Raw genomic sequence first — 12,880 nt, forward strand, 5'->3', positions numbered from 1 at the left:
AGTGCCAAAGAACTGATGCTTTTAAACTGTGGCGTTGGACGAGACTCGCCCTTGGATGGCAAGGAGATCCAACCAGTCTATCCTAAAGGAAATCAGTCCTGAATATTCAGTGGAAGGACTGATGTTGCAGCTGAAACTCCAATACTTTGGCCACTTGATGCAAAGAACTGACTCATTTGAAAAGAACCTGACGTTGGGAAAGATTGAGGCAGGAGGAGAAGGGGATGACAGAGGATGAGATGGTTGGATGGCATCACCAACTCGATGGACATGAGTTTGAATAAACTCCGGGAGTTGGTGATGGACAGGGAGGCCTGGACTGCTGCAGTCCATGGAGTTGCAAAGAGTCGGAAACGACTGAGCCACTGAACTGAACTGAAAATGTGGGTGACAATATGGTCCTCATAAGGTCTTTGTGAAGAATGAATGATTTGATGCCTGGAAAGCAAGCACTGAGAACAGGGCTGGCAGTGTTGAAAGTGATTAATAAATGTCAACTATTATTACTACTGTAACATAATCATGAATATCAAGTTATTTCAGTTCTTATGTTAGGAAAAGCCAATTTTAAATTTGGATTTGTCTTATTCTTACGGGTACTACATGGTTTTATAGCTTCTGTCAGCTAGGAACTTGCTGAAATAGACCCTCCAAAATATCTTACAGGAATACTTCTCCACAATAGAACCTGGGAATCTACCAGTAGAAATGCTTTTAAGGAAGTCCTTTTTATTTTTTATTTTTTTTTTTAATTTTATTTTATTTTTAAACTTTACAATATTGTATTGGTTCTGCCATATATCAAAATGAATCCGCCACAGGCATACATGTGTTCCCCATCCTGAACCCTCCTCCCTCCTCCCTCCCTGTACCATCCCTCTGGGTCGTCCCAGTGCACCAGCCCCAAGCATCCAGTATTGTGCATCGAATCTGGACTGGCGACTCGTTTCATATATGATATTATACATATTTCAGGGCCATTCTCCCAAATCATCCCACCCTCTCCCTCTCCCACAGAGTCCAAAAGACTGTTCTATACATCAGTGTCTCTTTTGCTGTCTCGTATACAGGGTTATCGTTACCATCTTTCTAAATTCCATATATATGCGTTAGTATACTGTATTGGTGTTTTTCTTTCTGGCTTACTTCACTCTGTATAATAGGCTCCAGTTTCATCCACCTCATTAGGAAGTCCTTTTTAAAACGTTAATACTTTAGGAAGAGGGACTGTGGGTTTCAGCCATTAGCAACTCAGCAGGGATTAGTTTACCCCATTAGGCAAGAAAGACAGGGCTGAAATGCAATGTTGGACAGGTGAGAAAATAGGTTCTAGCTTAGAGTGTTGTCTGTTGGGGGTGAGGTTCTTAGATGGGGTCTTCAGTGCCCCCTGGAAACTAGGGACCGTTTCAGTATCAAGAGGGGAAAAGGAAATTAGTCGAAGAGGAGAGGGACATAGGAAGGAAAAGAGAATTGTTTACTTCACAGTATTGTTTAAAGTCAATCTTGTTAATAAAAAGAGTTGCTGAAATGGCTTAAATAAGGCTGCTGTCAAGACTTATCTAAAAAATGTTAAGGTTACAAGCCCTAACATACTTCATGTAAAATGATTATGGATACTAATATAGAAGAAAAATTATATACAGTGTATTTCATATTTATTTTTGGCCTGGAGAATCCCAGGGACGGGGAGCCTGATGGGCTGCCGTCTATGGGGTTGCACAGAGTCAGACACAACTGAAGCGACTTAGCAGCAGCAGCAGCAGATATATACGTGCCAGGCTTCCCTGGTAGCTCAGATGGTAAAGAATCTGCCTGCAATGCAGGAGACCCAGCTTCGATCCCTGGGTTCGGAAGATCCTCTGGAAAAGGGCATGGCAACCCACTCCTATTCTTGTCTGGGAAATCCCATGGACAGAGCAGCCTGTCAGGCTACAGTCCATAGGGTCACAAAGAGTCAGACATCACTGAGCGACTAACCCTTTCAAGCTTCACTTTCCTTTTCACGATACGTATGTATCTCCCTTTTTGTCTGAAGTTAAATCTGACAACGCTCAGACTGTATGACTGTCTTAGAGGCTAATTTCTAGGTTGCAACTGTGCCTAGTGATGTGTATGTGTGGGGGGGCCTTTGTCAAGTCATTGAATGTTTATGAGCTGCTGGTTGGGTTTACCCTAGAGAGAAATGGTTCAGTGGAGCTTTAGTGCACAAACTGTCACAGGTAGCTGAAATGTTTTTTTAATTGCCACCAGGAAAAAGAGAGGGCCCAGAAGGATTCTTCAGCCCAAGGGAGCCCCTCCTTGGTTATAACCTAATTTGCTGTGTGCATGTGGACCAGATGGATGGAATTAAACCTTCTTGGGTGTCATGGTTAAATCATTTTAAAATGTCTGGAGACTCCTGGAAATGTAGGAAGTCATACTTCTCTTTCAAAGGATCATCCTCTTGTGGTTCAAATGTGAGTTTTGAAACTGAAACTGTAACTCCTGTGGCTATAGGGTGGGGTCTCTATGTTTTCCTTTTTCCCCTATTGGGCTGTACTATATAGAAAGGTTGTAAAATTCTCAATTTATGTTTGTGTTTTGATAAAGCCAGCTCTAAGGTAGTTAGAGAGGGGACTGGAGGCTAGTTAATCTTTGAAGAAAGTCCCTGCTTTCTACAGATCTTCTGTCCTGAAGAACTGGTCATCCCAATCTTCTTGTTACAGTTGTTCAGAGCCTTTACACACCTGTTTGCCTGTGGTATTGTGGAAATAACCTACAGAAACATCTCAGGAGGCTGCATCAGTAAGTTGAAATATGGTGGAGAAAAAAATGTAGGCCAGAGGGAAGTATTATATGTAGGGTAAGAGAATACAGACCCAGGCTTAATTCCTGGTTTGGGAAGATCCCCTGGAGGAGGAAATAGCAACCCACTCCAGTATTCTTGCCTGGAGAATCCCATGGACAGGGGAGCCTGGTGGGCTACAGTCCGTGGGGTTGCAAAGAGTCAGACACCACTGAGTGACTAACCCTTTCACTTTTCAAGAGAATACAAAACATATATCTTAAAGGAAATATGAAATACAAGAAATAAATATAAGCATCATCTGAAATTGTTCCCTGAAGAAGCCAGCCCAAATTATCCATTGTAGATACTGAATTGTCTGGAAGCTAAACACACTACTGTGGTCAAAAATTTTAAAAAGATAAGCCCTCTCAGTCACTCTGGGCAATAAAACAGGGCATATCTACACCTGGAACACCATGTCTTGTTCTATATCCTTAGCTTCAAGATAAGTCTAATGAAGTGGAATCAGTCAAGAGGGGACCAGCTCAAATAATCAAGGTTAGGGTTTCCACATCCCTCCCATAAAGCTACTGTAAAGAATCTGTCTGCAATGCAGGAGACCTAAGTTCGATTCCTGTGTCAGGGAGATCCCCTGGAGAAGGAAATGGCAACCCACTCCAGTATTCTTGCCTGGAGAATCCCATGGACAGGGGAGCCTGGTGGGCTATATTCCATGGGGTCACAAGAGTCAGACATGACCTAGTGACTAAACCACCACCACCAAAGAGTAGAAGTAGGATGTTATGGGTGACTCTTGTCCCCCTAAAATTCATATATTGAAGTCATAACCTTCAGTACTTCTGAACCTGGCTGTATTTGGAGACAGGGCCTTTAAAGAGGTAATTAAATTAAATGGGGTCATTAGGGTGGGTGCTAATCCAACATGACTAGGATAAGGACTGGGGTTCTTGAAAGAAGAGACTGGGACACAAGAATGACACCAGATACCTGCATGCACAGACAGATGACTGTGGTAATACACAAGAAGATGGGCATCCACAAGCCAAGGTGAGACGCTTCAGAAGAAACAAACCCTGCCGACACCTTGATCTGTGATTTCCAGCCTTTGCAAGTGCTAGAGATAAATTTCTGTTGTTTAAGTTCCCCAGTCTGTGATATTTTATATCACAGCCCTACAATGCAATATAAAGTACCAATGAGAACAGATATGATTGAATTATTTAAAATCATGAAAGGTCAAGAAAGGGTGATTATCTTAGGATCCTTCTCAGTCAGAGTTTCTTAAAGCAAGATCTGCCTACTCTGCCTGCATTAGAAACACCTATGGTTTTTTGTTTTTTTTAAAAAGCAGGTTCTCCAGCTCCTCTGAACCTAGAGTATGAAAATATTTCTCATATGAGGTTCAAGAATCTCTCTTTTTGGTAGGCACCATAAGTGATGTTTTTGCACGCTAAACTTTGACACCTGCTGTGCAGCCATGAAATTAAAAGACGCTTACTCCTTGGAAGGAAAGTTATGACCAACCTAGAGAGCATATTCAAAAACAGAGACATTACTTTGCCAACAAAGGTTCGTCTAGTCAAGGCTATGGTTTTTCCTGTGGTCATGTATGGATGTGAGATTTGGACTGTGAAGAAGGCCGAGCGCTGAAGAATTGATGCTTTGGAACTGTGGTGTTGGAGAAGACTCTTGAGAGTCCCTTGGACTGCAAGGAGATCCAACCAATCCATTCTGAAGGAGATCAGCCCTGGGATTTCTTTGGAAGGAATGATGCTAAAGCTGAAACTCCAGTACTTTGGCCACCTCATGCGAAGAGTTGACTCATTGGAAAAGACTCTGATGCTGGGAGGGATTGGGGGCAGGAGGAGAAGGGGACGACAGAGGATGAGATGGCTGGATGGCATCACTGACTCGATGGACGTGAGTCTGAGTGAACTCCGGGAGTTGGTGATGGACAGGGAGGCCTGGCGTGCTGCGATTCACGGGGTCGCAAAGAGTCAGACACGACTGAGCGACTGATCTGATCTGTGAAAGGTCCTCCCCAACCTCTGGCCCTTTTCTGGGCATGACTGACTGATACTAATTACATCTCAGCAAGTGCTGGTGTATCTGGAGCTCTGGCAGATGCTCTGTAATCCAGGAACCAGGTACAGATCACATTGTAGGTTATGTCTCCCCAGGTGTCAGCCAGCATTTGCCAGCATGTGGAGAATGCTGAATGGGATGGACCTAATGGAATCTTAGGGGAGTTTACTTTTGAGTCTCAGAAGAAATATGTGTCTCACCTATCTTACCCACTTAATAATAGTATGACATATTTTAAACAATCAATAAACAGTACATATATTATTTTTCTCATGAGATTTATTTTAAGATGCTATTACCTTGGCACCTAAATTCTCAAAGGAAACATTGATACAAAGAATAGAAAGATCATATTTAACTTGTCTATTGCTATTCATCACTTGAACTTATACAGAAAGATATCTGACATGGCCTGTGCCTTTTTATGCCCTGTACAGTTAGAATATAATATTGGTGAAATAAACAACATCTATAAATAAAAACAAATTAATAATAAATGGAAAGAAATCTAATCAACTATTCCAGCCAGGCTCTGTGCTTTCATATTTTCTCATCACCCAAGGGAATAGGAAATACTCTTTCACATGTCCCTAAGGTGAATTTTCTTTCCTTCACCTGTGAGCCAAAGAGGAGCTAGAGAAAGAGAGAGGTCATTGAAAGTCCAAAGCAAACACAGTGATAAACATTTTGTAGGAAGAGGAAGTGGCATTCTGATTTAAATATGGCAGTTCACCATAATGGCAGGGCACCAAAAAAAAAAAAGTGCACCTCCTCAATTTACAAATGTGATTAAGAGATATAACAAGATTTTATACTTTTTTTTTTTAATACTGAAAATTAGTAGGCCATATGTGGAGAAGGAAATGGCAACCCACTCCTGTATTCTTGCCTAGGGACTCCTGTGGACAGAGGAGCCTGATGGGCTCCTGTCCATAGGGTCACATAGAGTCGGACACGACTGAAGCGACTTAGCATGCATGCATGCATTGGAGAAGGAAATGGCAACCCACTCCAGTATTCTTGCCTGGAGAATCCCAGGGACAGAGGAGCCTGGTGGGCTGCCATCTATGGCGTCGTAGGACACGACTGAAGGGACTTAGCAGCAGCAGCAGCAGCAGTAGACAGTATGAGAATGTGTAGGTGGGGAGGTCGTTGGGCTCTTTCTCTATTTTTCTTCTGGTGGTCCAGCCTTTGAAACAGAATGCAACTACAGTATCTTGGGAATGACCCAGCCCTGACCAGGGGTACCTATGGACATGAATTTTTGAGCACTCGCTCAATGACAGTTACTGCCTACCTGCTTTTCCCTCTTTGACTAACCAAATTTTAGTGTCTCTGTGTAGACCACTCATTCCCACTGGATTCTTTGGGGTGGGGGTGGTGTAGGGGGCAGGAGGATGGATGGGGCATTGGAACTGTCATTAATGTTCCATGAGCTTTCCAGGAACGAGAGTTCTGGCACTTAACATGAATTGATTTTAAACTCTAGACCTTAATCCTCTGGAGAGAGTCAGAAGAAAAGCCATGAGAGCAGCTGGGTTTCATTAGGAAAGAAAAGAGGGCATTCAGTCTTCGAGGAGGACAGTTTCCCAGTCTGGGCAGTGATCGGGTTTGTCAAGGGGAGAGAGAGAGCCCTCACAATGAAAAACCGCTGTTTCGGCAGAAAAGCGGCTCTAAATCTGGACCAAATCACTCTCGTGTGGTGGAAGGGTTGGAGCTCGTTGCTAGATCTTGCCGAGCGGCCCTCTTCCTCGGTCCGGGGCTAAGCCAGGTCCCAGCCTAAGGACCGGGCGGGCCCCAAGGGCCTCGACCCACTGCCAGCGGGATCCCCGGCGCCGGCGGCGGTGGCGCGAGCGGGCGGGCGGACGACGGCCGCCGCGCCTTCATTAGAGGGCGCTCTGGGGACGGCTCTGCAGCAGTGTAGACTCCCGCCGCTTCCTCCCCGCTGCCCCTCCCCGCGAGTCCCGGCGAAACGCGGCCAGGCCCCGGGGACCGAGTCTCGGCGCCGCCGGGGGCCGGGTGCGGGCCGCGCCGCTCCTCCTTCCGCCGGCCATGCAGTCTTCCGGCTCCTCTGGCTCCCGCAGCCCCGGCTGGGGCCGGGCCGGCCCGAGGTGAGTCCGGGCTCGGCGGGTGCAGGCCCCGCGGCTGCCGCAGGCTGGGCCCCGGGGAGGCGCTGTGGGGTGGGGTGGGGGGGAGGCGGGGAACGGGTGTCGTCGTCGCGTGGCCCGGGGAAGAGGCGGCGGCGGCGGCATGAGGGACGAGGGCGCGGTAGGCCCCAAGGAGGAGGCGGGGGCGCGGGGCATCCGCCCGCCTCCCTGGGACCCGCCCCGGTGACAGGTCCGGCCTCTGAGTCCCCGCCGTCCCCTCTGTCCGCAGGCAGCCGCGAGGGGAGTAGGGCGCCCTCGCGCCCGCTCGCGCCGCACCTCGGCCGCCGCCGCCGCCGCGTCCATGACCGCGACCCCCCGGCCGAGGACACCCGCCGCCGCCGCCGCGCCCCGGGCCGCCCACCCCCGGCCCCGCCGGTCCCCGCACTCTACCGCCCGCCGCCAGCGCCAGCTGAGGTGAGCCCGGGGCGCGGGCCGACACCGGCGGCCCCGACCCCTCCCACACCTCGGACCCCGCGGCCGGCCCCAGCCGCCCCCCTGACCGCAGCGCCGCGGTCGCCTCTTCCCCGCTCCTTTCATCACCCCCGGCTCCCCTGCGCTCCGGCCGCGGACGGGGCTCGTCATCCCCGGCTCTGCGCCTCCTGCTGCCGCCGCCGCTCCCCTCCCCCTACTCCCGTTCTTCCTCCTTTTCGCCTGATTATCGCCCACTTTCTTCCTCTCACCCGCTCACCCTTTTGCCCGCTTTTCTGGCCCCCCTCCTTTCCCCCCACCCTCCTCTACACACCTAAGGAAAAAGGAACGCCAGATCCGATTTGCCGCAAATGAACCATTTTAGCGTAACTCTTTTTTTTTTTTTTGGCTAATGCGAGAGACCGTTTTAAAGGATGAATCAGTGCAGAAGGGTGGTGGTGAGGGTCCCGGTCTGGATCGAGAGGTGCCCGCTTCAGTCTTCTCTTCATTGCTGTCAGTTAGGGAGCTGCCGCAGGCGTGTGAGGCAGGTCGCTGTGTTGTTTCTTCCTCAAAGTCCAACCGGAGACTGCAGTGACACGCGGTTGCGGGCCGGCCGCTGAGGAGTTGGTGGGAATAGTGCTATCAGTTGCTAAATATATTAGGACGTAGCCTGTGCCTCCGTGAACAGCTCCCTTGACCTTGTGGGGCTCCTCCTCCGCTGGCTGTCCGTCCCCCTCTGGAATTTCCCGGACGGATCGCTGAGGTACTACAGCGAGGGGGAAAAGCTTAGATCCTCGATTTTTTCTTTCCTTTTTTCATTTGTTTTTGTGCTGGAGGTGATTTCTCTATTAGTGACTGTCTAGATGTGTTCACTCCGTTTTCCTTTTTAAATGAATTTTCTTTTCACCTCAGCAAGACAGGACAGACTTCGATGTGAGAATGGCTGTGACTCTGGAAGAAGCTCCGTGGCTGGGCTGGATCTTGGTGAAAGCCCTGGTGAGGTTTGCCTTCATGGTCGCCAACAACCTGGTTGCGATTCCATCCTACCTCTGCTATATAATCGTGCTTCTGCCCCTTCGACTGCTGGACAGCAAGCGCTACTGGTACCTTGAAGGAATGATGTACAAATGGCTTTTAGGAATGGTGGCTTCTTGGGGATGGTATGCTGGATATACAGGTAAGAGCATGAGCGGTTTTTAAAATGCATATTTAAAAATGTGTAACGTTTGCCTTAAATCAGGAGCCATGTTTTAAAAAAAATGTGTATTACACTTCAAGTGGAAGATGCTTTGACCATTGTAAACACAGAGAACAATTCTATTGAGGGTTTTTTTTTTTTTTAAGAATCCTAATTTAGAAAGGATGATATTTTCAGAAGTATCATTTCATAGTTATATACTGATAAATTCCTTAAATAATGGCTTTTAATGATTGACATGTACTAAAACCCGTCAGTGTAAGCTGTCCTAGAGGAGTAAGAGTGAGTTTTATTGGACTTCAGGGGTTATAAAATGAAGAAGTAAGATGTTTAGCTCATAATCATTGGGCATTAAGAAAAAGTACTGAGCCCTATTTGTGCTAAGATAGTTTAATAAAAGTTTTTTCATTTAATGGTGTATTGTACTTGTGTTCACATTTGAAGCCAAGCAAAGGGTGGCTTTTTTTCTGTTAAGTATGTTTCCTTTGTTTACTAGATAATTTTATATTAGAATATTAAATGTAAGAAATTAAGTTTATCCCTGTTAAGCTAATGTATCTTCAGAGTGTCTTTTAATAGATTTTTATTTCTGCAAGCGTAATGCTATTCTAAAGTGAATTTTAAAGAACTGAGAAGCAGTGTTTATTTTCTGCTTATAAGCCTTACATGCTTTGAGAACTTGTGCCCTGGTTGTGAAAATTGTGTACTATTATATTTATTTGACATTTCCCTCTAAAAAGTAGGATAACGAGAAAAGCATTCAGGTTTCTGGCCCTTGTCTTGGACATTGAGGCTTTATCATAGAATTTTATAACTGATAAACTCCTTAGAGATAGTGCCATAGATGCTGTGGTCAGTGGAGTCTGTAGCTCATATCTTGGAAGAGTGAGCAGGGTACTTTTAGGGTTGAACAGCACTGCAGATCCCCACTTAAGATTTTCTGTCTCCCTCTTTCCTGCCCAGGCGACATCTGCAGATTTTATGTACACACACAAGGGCACTGACAGCACACAGCTTTTTTGGAGTCTGGCAGTCTCTTGCTAGGTTAGAGTGCTCTTAGTTGCCCCAGATGAAGCCTTTTCTCCTTCTGGCAATGCCATTTATTATTCTGCAAGACCCGAACCCCCAGGGATAGTATACGCATTGCTTCTTTGTTATGTATCTTGTTGAAATTCCAGTGGTCTTTAGATATGGCAGGTGAACTTCTGGTCCTCTTTGGGGGGACCTGGTGGTAGCAGCAGTAGTAAGAGAGAAAAGAAAACGAAGTAAAAATGAATTTTTTTCTATGGTGCTGAATTTTCACCTGTGCTGCACTGCTGTCATAGAATCGCTTTACTCTGTAGAGTCTGAGCTTCCCCCAATATGCTATGCAGTACTACTGGTTTGTTCTTTGCACAGTATACTTAAGTTTGCTTGTTTTAAATGAGCTCATAGTATTTCTAGATATAAGTTCTAGAAGTTCATTCTACTTAAAAATAATGAAATTACTGAAACATTTGTGCCTGTGTGTGTGTTTTTGGAATATTTGTGTGTAAGTGTTAGCATGATCAGAAGCTGGGAAAAAATAATTTGGCATTGACCTTGAGATTGTAAGGAGGGTAGTGGTGCTGACTGAAGTTAAAGTTAATTATGCTATGGCTACAGCAAGGCTGCAGTATAATTTTTAAGCATATTTTCTTGGAGTGTTTCTTCTTTGCTGCCTATAAAACCATGCAGTTTCTTTGGCCACCTGCTTGGAAGGTGGTCTTGGCATGCTCTGCGTATTTTAGTCTCTCTGAAGCATCTGCTCTCCTTCAAGATACTGCTTTTTGACCATTTGATTGGTTTGTCTCATTTAAATATAGAATATCCTGGTATGTGCATTTTAAATAGTCTTCCTATAGGTAGACTACTTCTCAAGGGTCTGGTCATAACAGAACACAGACAAGGTCAAACAAATGTAGGAGTGACTTTTGTTTAAAGCCACAACTGTGTCTAAAGAAGCAAACATAAGCAGGGGTTGATGAGCAGATATACCCACAAGGGGGTTGTGTTGGGCTTTGTTTGGATTATATGTTTCATTTCTTACCTTTGTATCAAGGAGAGGGTGGGCCTGAGTTTTTTTTTCACCTTCCCCTTTCCCTAGTTTTAAGTTTCACACCTGGAAAATTGAGCATTGCCAAAGCAGTGCTGCTCAGCGTGTCTAGTATGTTTATGTTTTAAAATAAAAATTGCCAGACTTTGTTGAAAAACCGCTTCTAAGGAAATCTTAAATGTTAATTAGCTAACTGTTAACTGGGAAACTGAAAATTGAATATTGGTATAGAATATCAAATTTTCAAGTTGTGACATTCAGTCTAAGGTAAGTGAATTACTCAGCTTTGCTGCTGAAGACTTATGTTGATTATATAATCTACACTGCCCCATATAGTAGCTGCCAGCCATATTTGACTATTTAAATTAATTAAAATGAAATAAATTTAAAACTCAGTTTCTCATTCACACCAACCACATTCCAAGTGCTCAGTACTAGGTGTCTGGTGGCTACTGTAGTAGACAGTGGAGATAATAGAACGTTTCCATCATCACAGGAAGTTCTATTGAATAGAGCTGATAAATAGTAGGTGTGACTTTTTCCTATTTCTTAGAAAAAGTGCATTTTATCTTTATAAAAGAATGTTTTTCTCAACATAATTCTGAACAGATTTCTTTTGGGGAAGACAAGAAGATTTATTAAAGTTTTATAACATTGACCTTTAATTTGAGGCAAATATCACACAAAAAATGAGTCCTTTAAACTCAAACACACTTCTTGGATAGAGAATGGTGAGACTAGTTAAGTCTAAAAATTTAACTAGATGTTCTTGTACTTGATTTGTCTTCTCAGAGCTGGAGTACTATCTGTGGACCCAGAAGAGGGAAAAGGATTTTCTGGTCTCTCTGCCCATTTCTGATTTTACATTTTCTGTCCAGGGGAACACATTTCTTGAAAGAACTCTGAGGACGCTGGGGTTTCTTCATCTCTAGTTTGCTACTAGGCAGTGATGATTGTTGTGATCACATTTCCTTCAATGGCACGTGCTGTCCAAGCCTCTCGTGTTGAGGGAAAGTTGTATACTACCTTGGTCTCTTTATTTCAAGAGCAAACCAAAAGACCTACTCCTTAATGATTCATATCTACCTGCTTTATTCAGAGCCAGGATAAATCAGCATACTCCTTCGTCTTCAGTTTAAGTGAAGATTGGCAAATCTCAATGAGATATTTCTTTGAAATAATATGTTTATTTACAATAGATTATTATGATTTTCATTCACTTCTTTAATAAATACATTGTTCCCCATCCAAACACATCTAATTAAAGCCTCTTACACAAAATCCTTTAAAAATATTCACTGTAAGTAGAAGCTTCAAAATTTCTTATGCAGGATGAGGGGAGTCTTTTGGGCCACAGTCTGGCTGGAAAAGAGCGAGGTGCCAGGGGACTTAGCACCAAGCTATCTTTGCTTCGCAATCCTCGTTTCCCTTGGATTGGGTGTTTACTTGGATGGCTGATGGGGATTAGGTTTAGCTTCCTCCCACTCCCCAGGGGACAGCTGTCATGGCTCCATGTTAGTCTTTGGGGTGCTATTTGATAGTGTTATACATTTTTTTTGCTGGGATATTCACTGTGTGAGGAAAATTAATTATTATGAATTTTGTCTGCCTGACATTTAAGAGTTTTAGTCTAGCGTAGTATTTTTCCACTTTTGAGGCATAAACCTACTTAGTGTGTCAGGACGAACATAAAAAAAAAAAGAGTGTGAACTAGAAAAGATCAGAAGTATATGCATTTGTACTGGGTGGGTGGTTGTTAGTCTCTCAGTCGTGTCTGACTCTTTGTGACCCATGGACTGTAGCCCGCCAGGCTCCTCTGTCCATGGGATTCTCCACTCAAGAATACTGGAGTGAGTCGCAGTGCTACAGATTTCATTTTTTTTTTTTTTGCTGTGAGCCGTCAGAAAGTCATTTGAAAGACATTCTTCCGGTGGAAAGAGCTAAAATTTAGAATTTTGGGAGTCAGCTGTCTTGGTCTAGCTTTAACTTTAACATCTCTACCTAACTAGTAGGAGGGAGAGCCTTACCTGCTCTGTGCCCCGTGGCTGTGAGCTCCCTATAGACAGAGATGTAGTGTTCTTTATACCCCTAGAACCCAGTTCATTGCCTGATGCTCACAGGGTGCTCTATAAGTGTTCTAAGTTTTTTTTTTTTTCCTTCAATGAATCCCTTCTTTCATT

General features: G+C 44.7%; 1 protein-coding gene across 6 annotated transcripts in view; it reads left to right on the forward strand.

Annotated features, from left to right (window-relative positions):
• The window catches only part of LPGAT1 (lysophosphatidylglycerol acyltransferase 1), a 143,708-nt gene that overhangs the window by 51,217 nt on the left and 79,611 nt on the right, over positions 1-12,880 (forward strand). Inside the window, exons 1-3 of one of the 6 annotated variants that reach the window (XM_070768630.1) lie at positions 6,822-6,984; positions 7,250-7,434; positions 8,341-8,605. In XM_070768630.1, the coding sequence (XP_070624731.1) occupies positions 8,368-8,605 (238 nt within the window). In that variant the 5' untranslated portion in view covers positions 6,822-6,984; positions 7,250-7,434; positions 8,341-8,367. Of the gene's footprint in view, positions 1-6,812; positions 6,985-7,249; positions 7,435-8,340; positions 8,606-12,880 lie in introns of those variants that run through there. The other 5 variants (XM_070768631.1, XM_070768629.1, XM_070768627.1 and 2 more) reach the window with 5 other exon arrangements.

The sequence above is a fragment of the Bos indicus genome, chromosome 16 (assembly GCF_029378745.1).
Source record: "Bos indicus isolate NIAB-ARS_2022 breed Sahiwal x Tharparkar chromosome 16, NIAB-ARS_B.indTharparkar_mat_pri_1.0, whole genome shotgun sequence".
Taxonomy (NCBI): Eukaryota; Metazoa; Chordata; class Mammalia; order Artiodactyla; family Bovidae; genus Bos; species Bos indicus.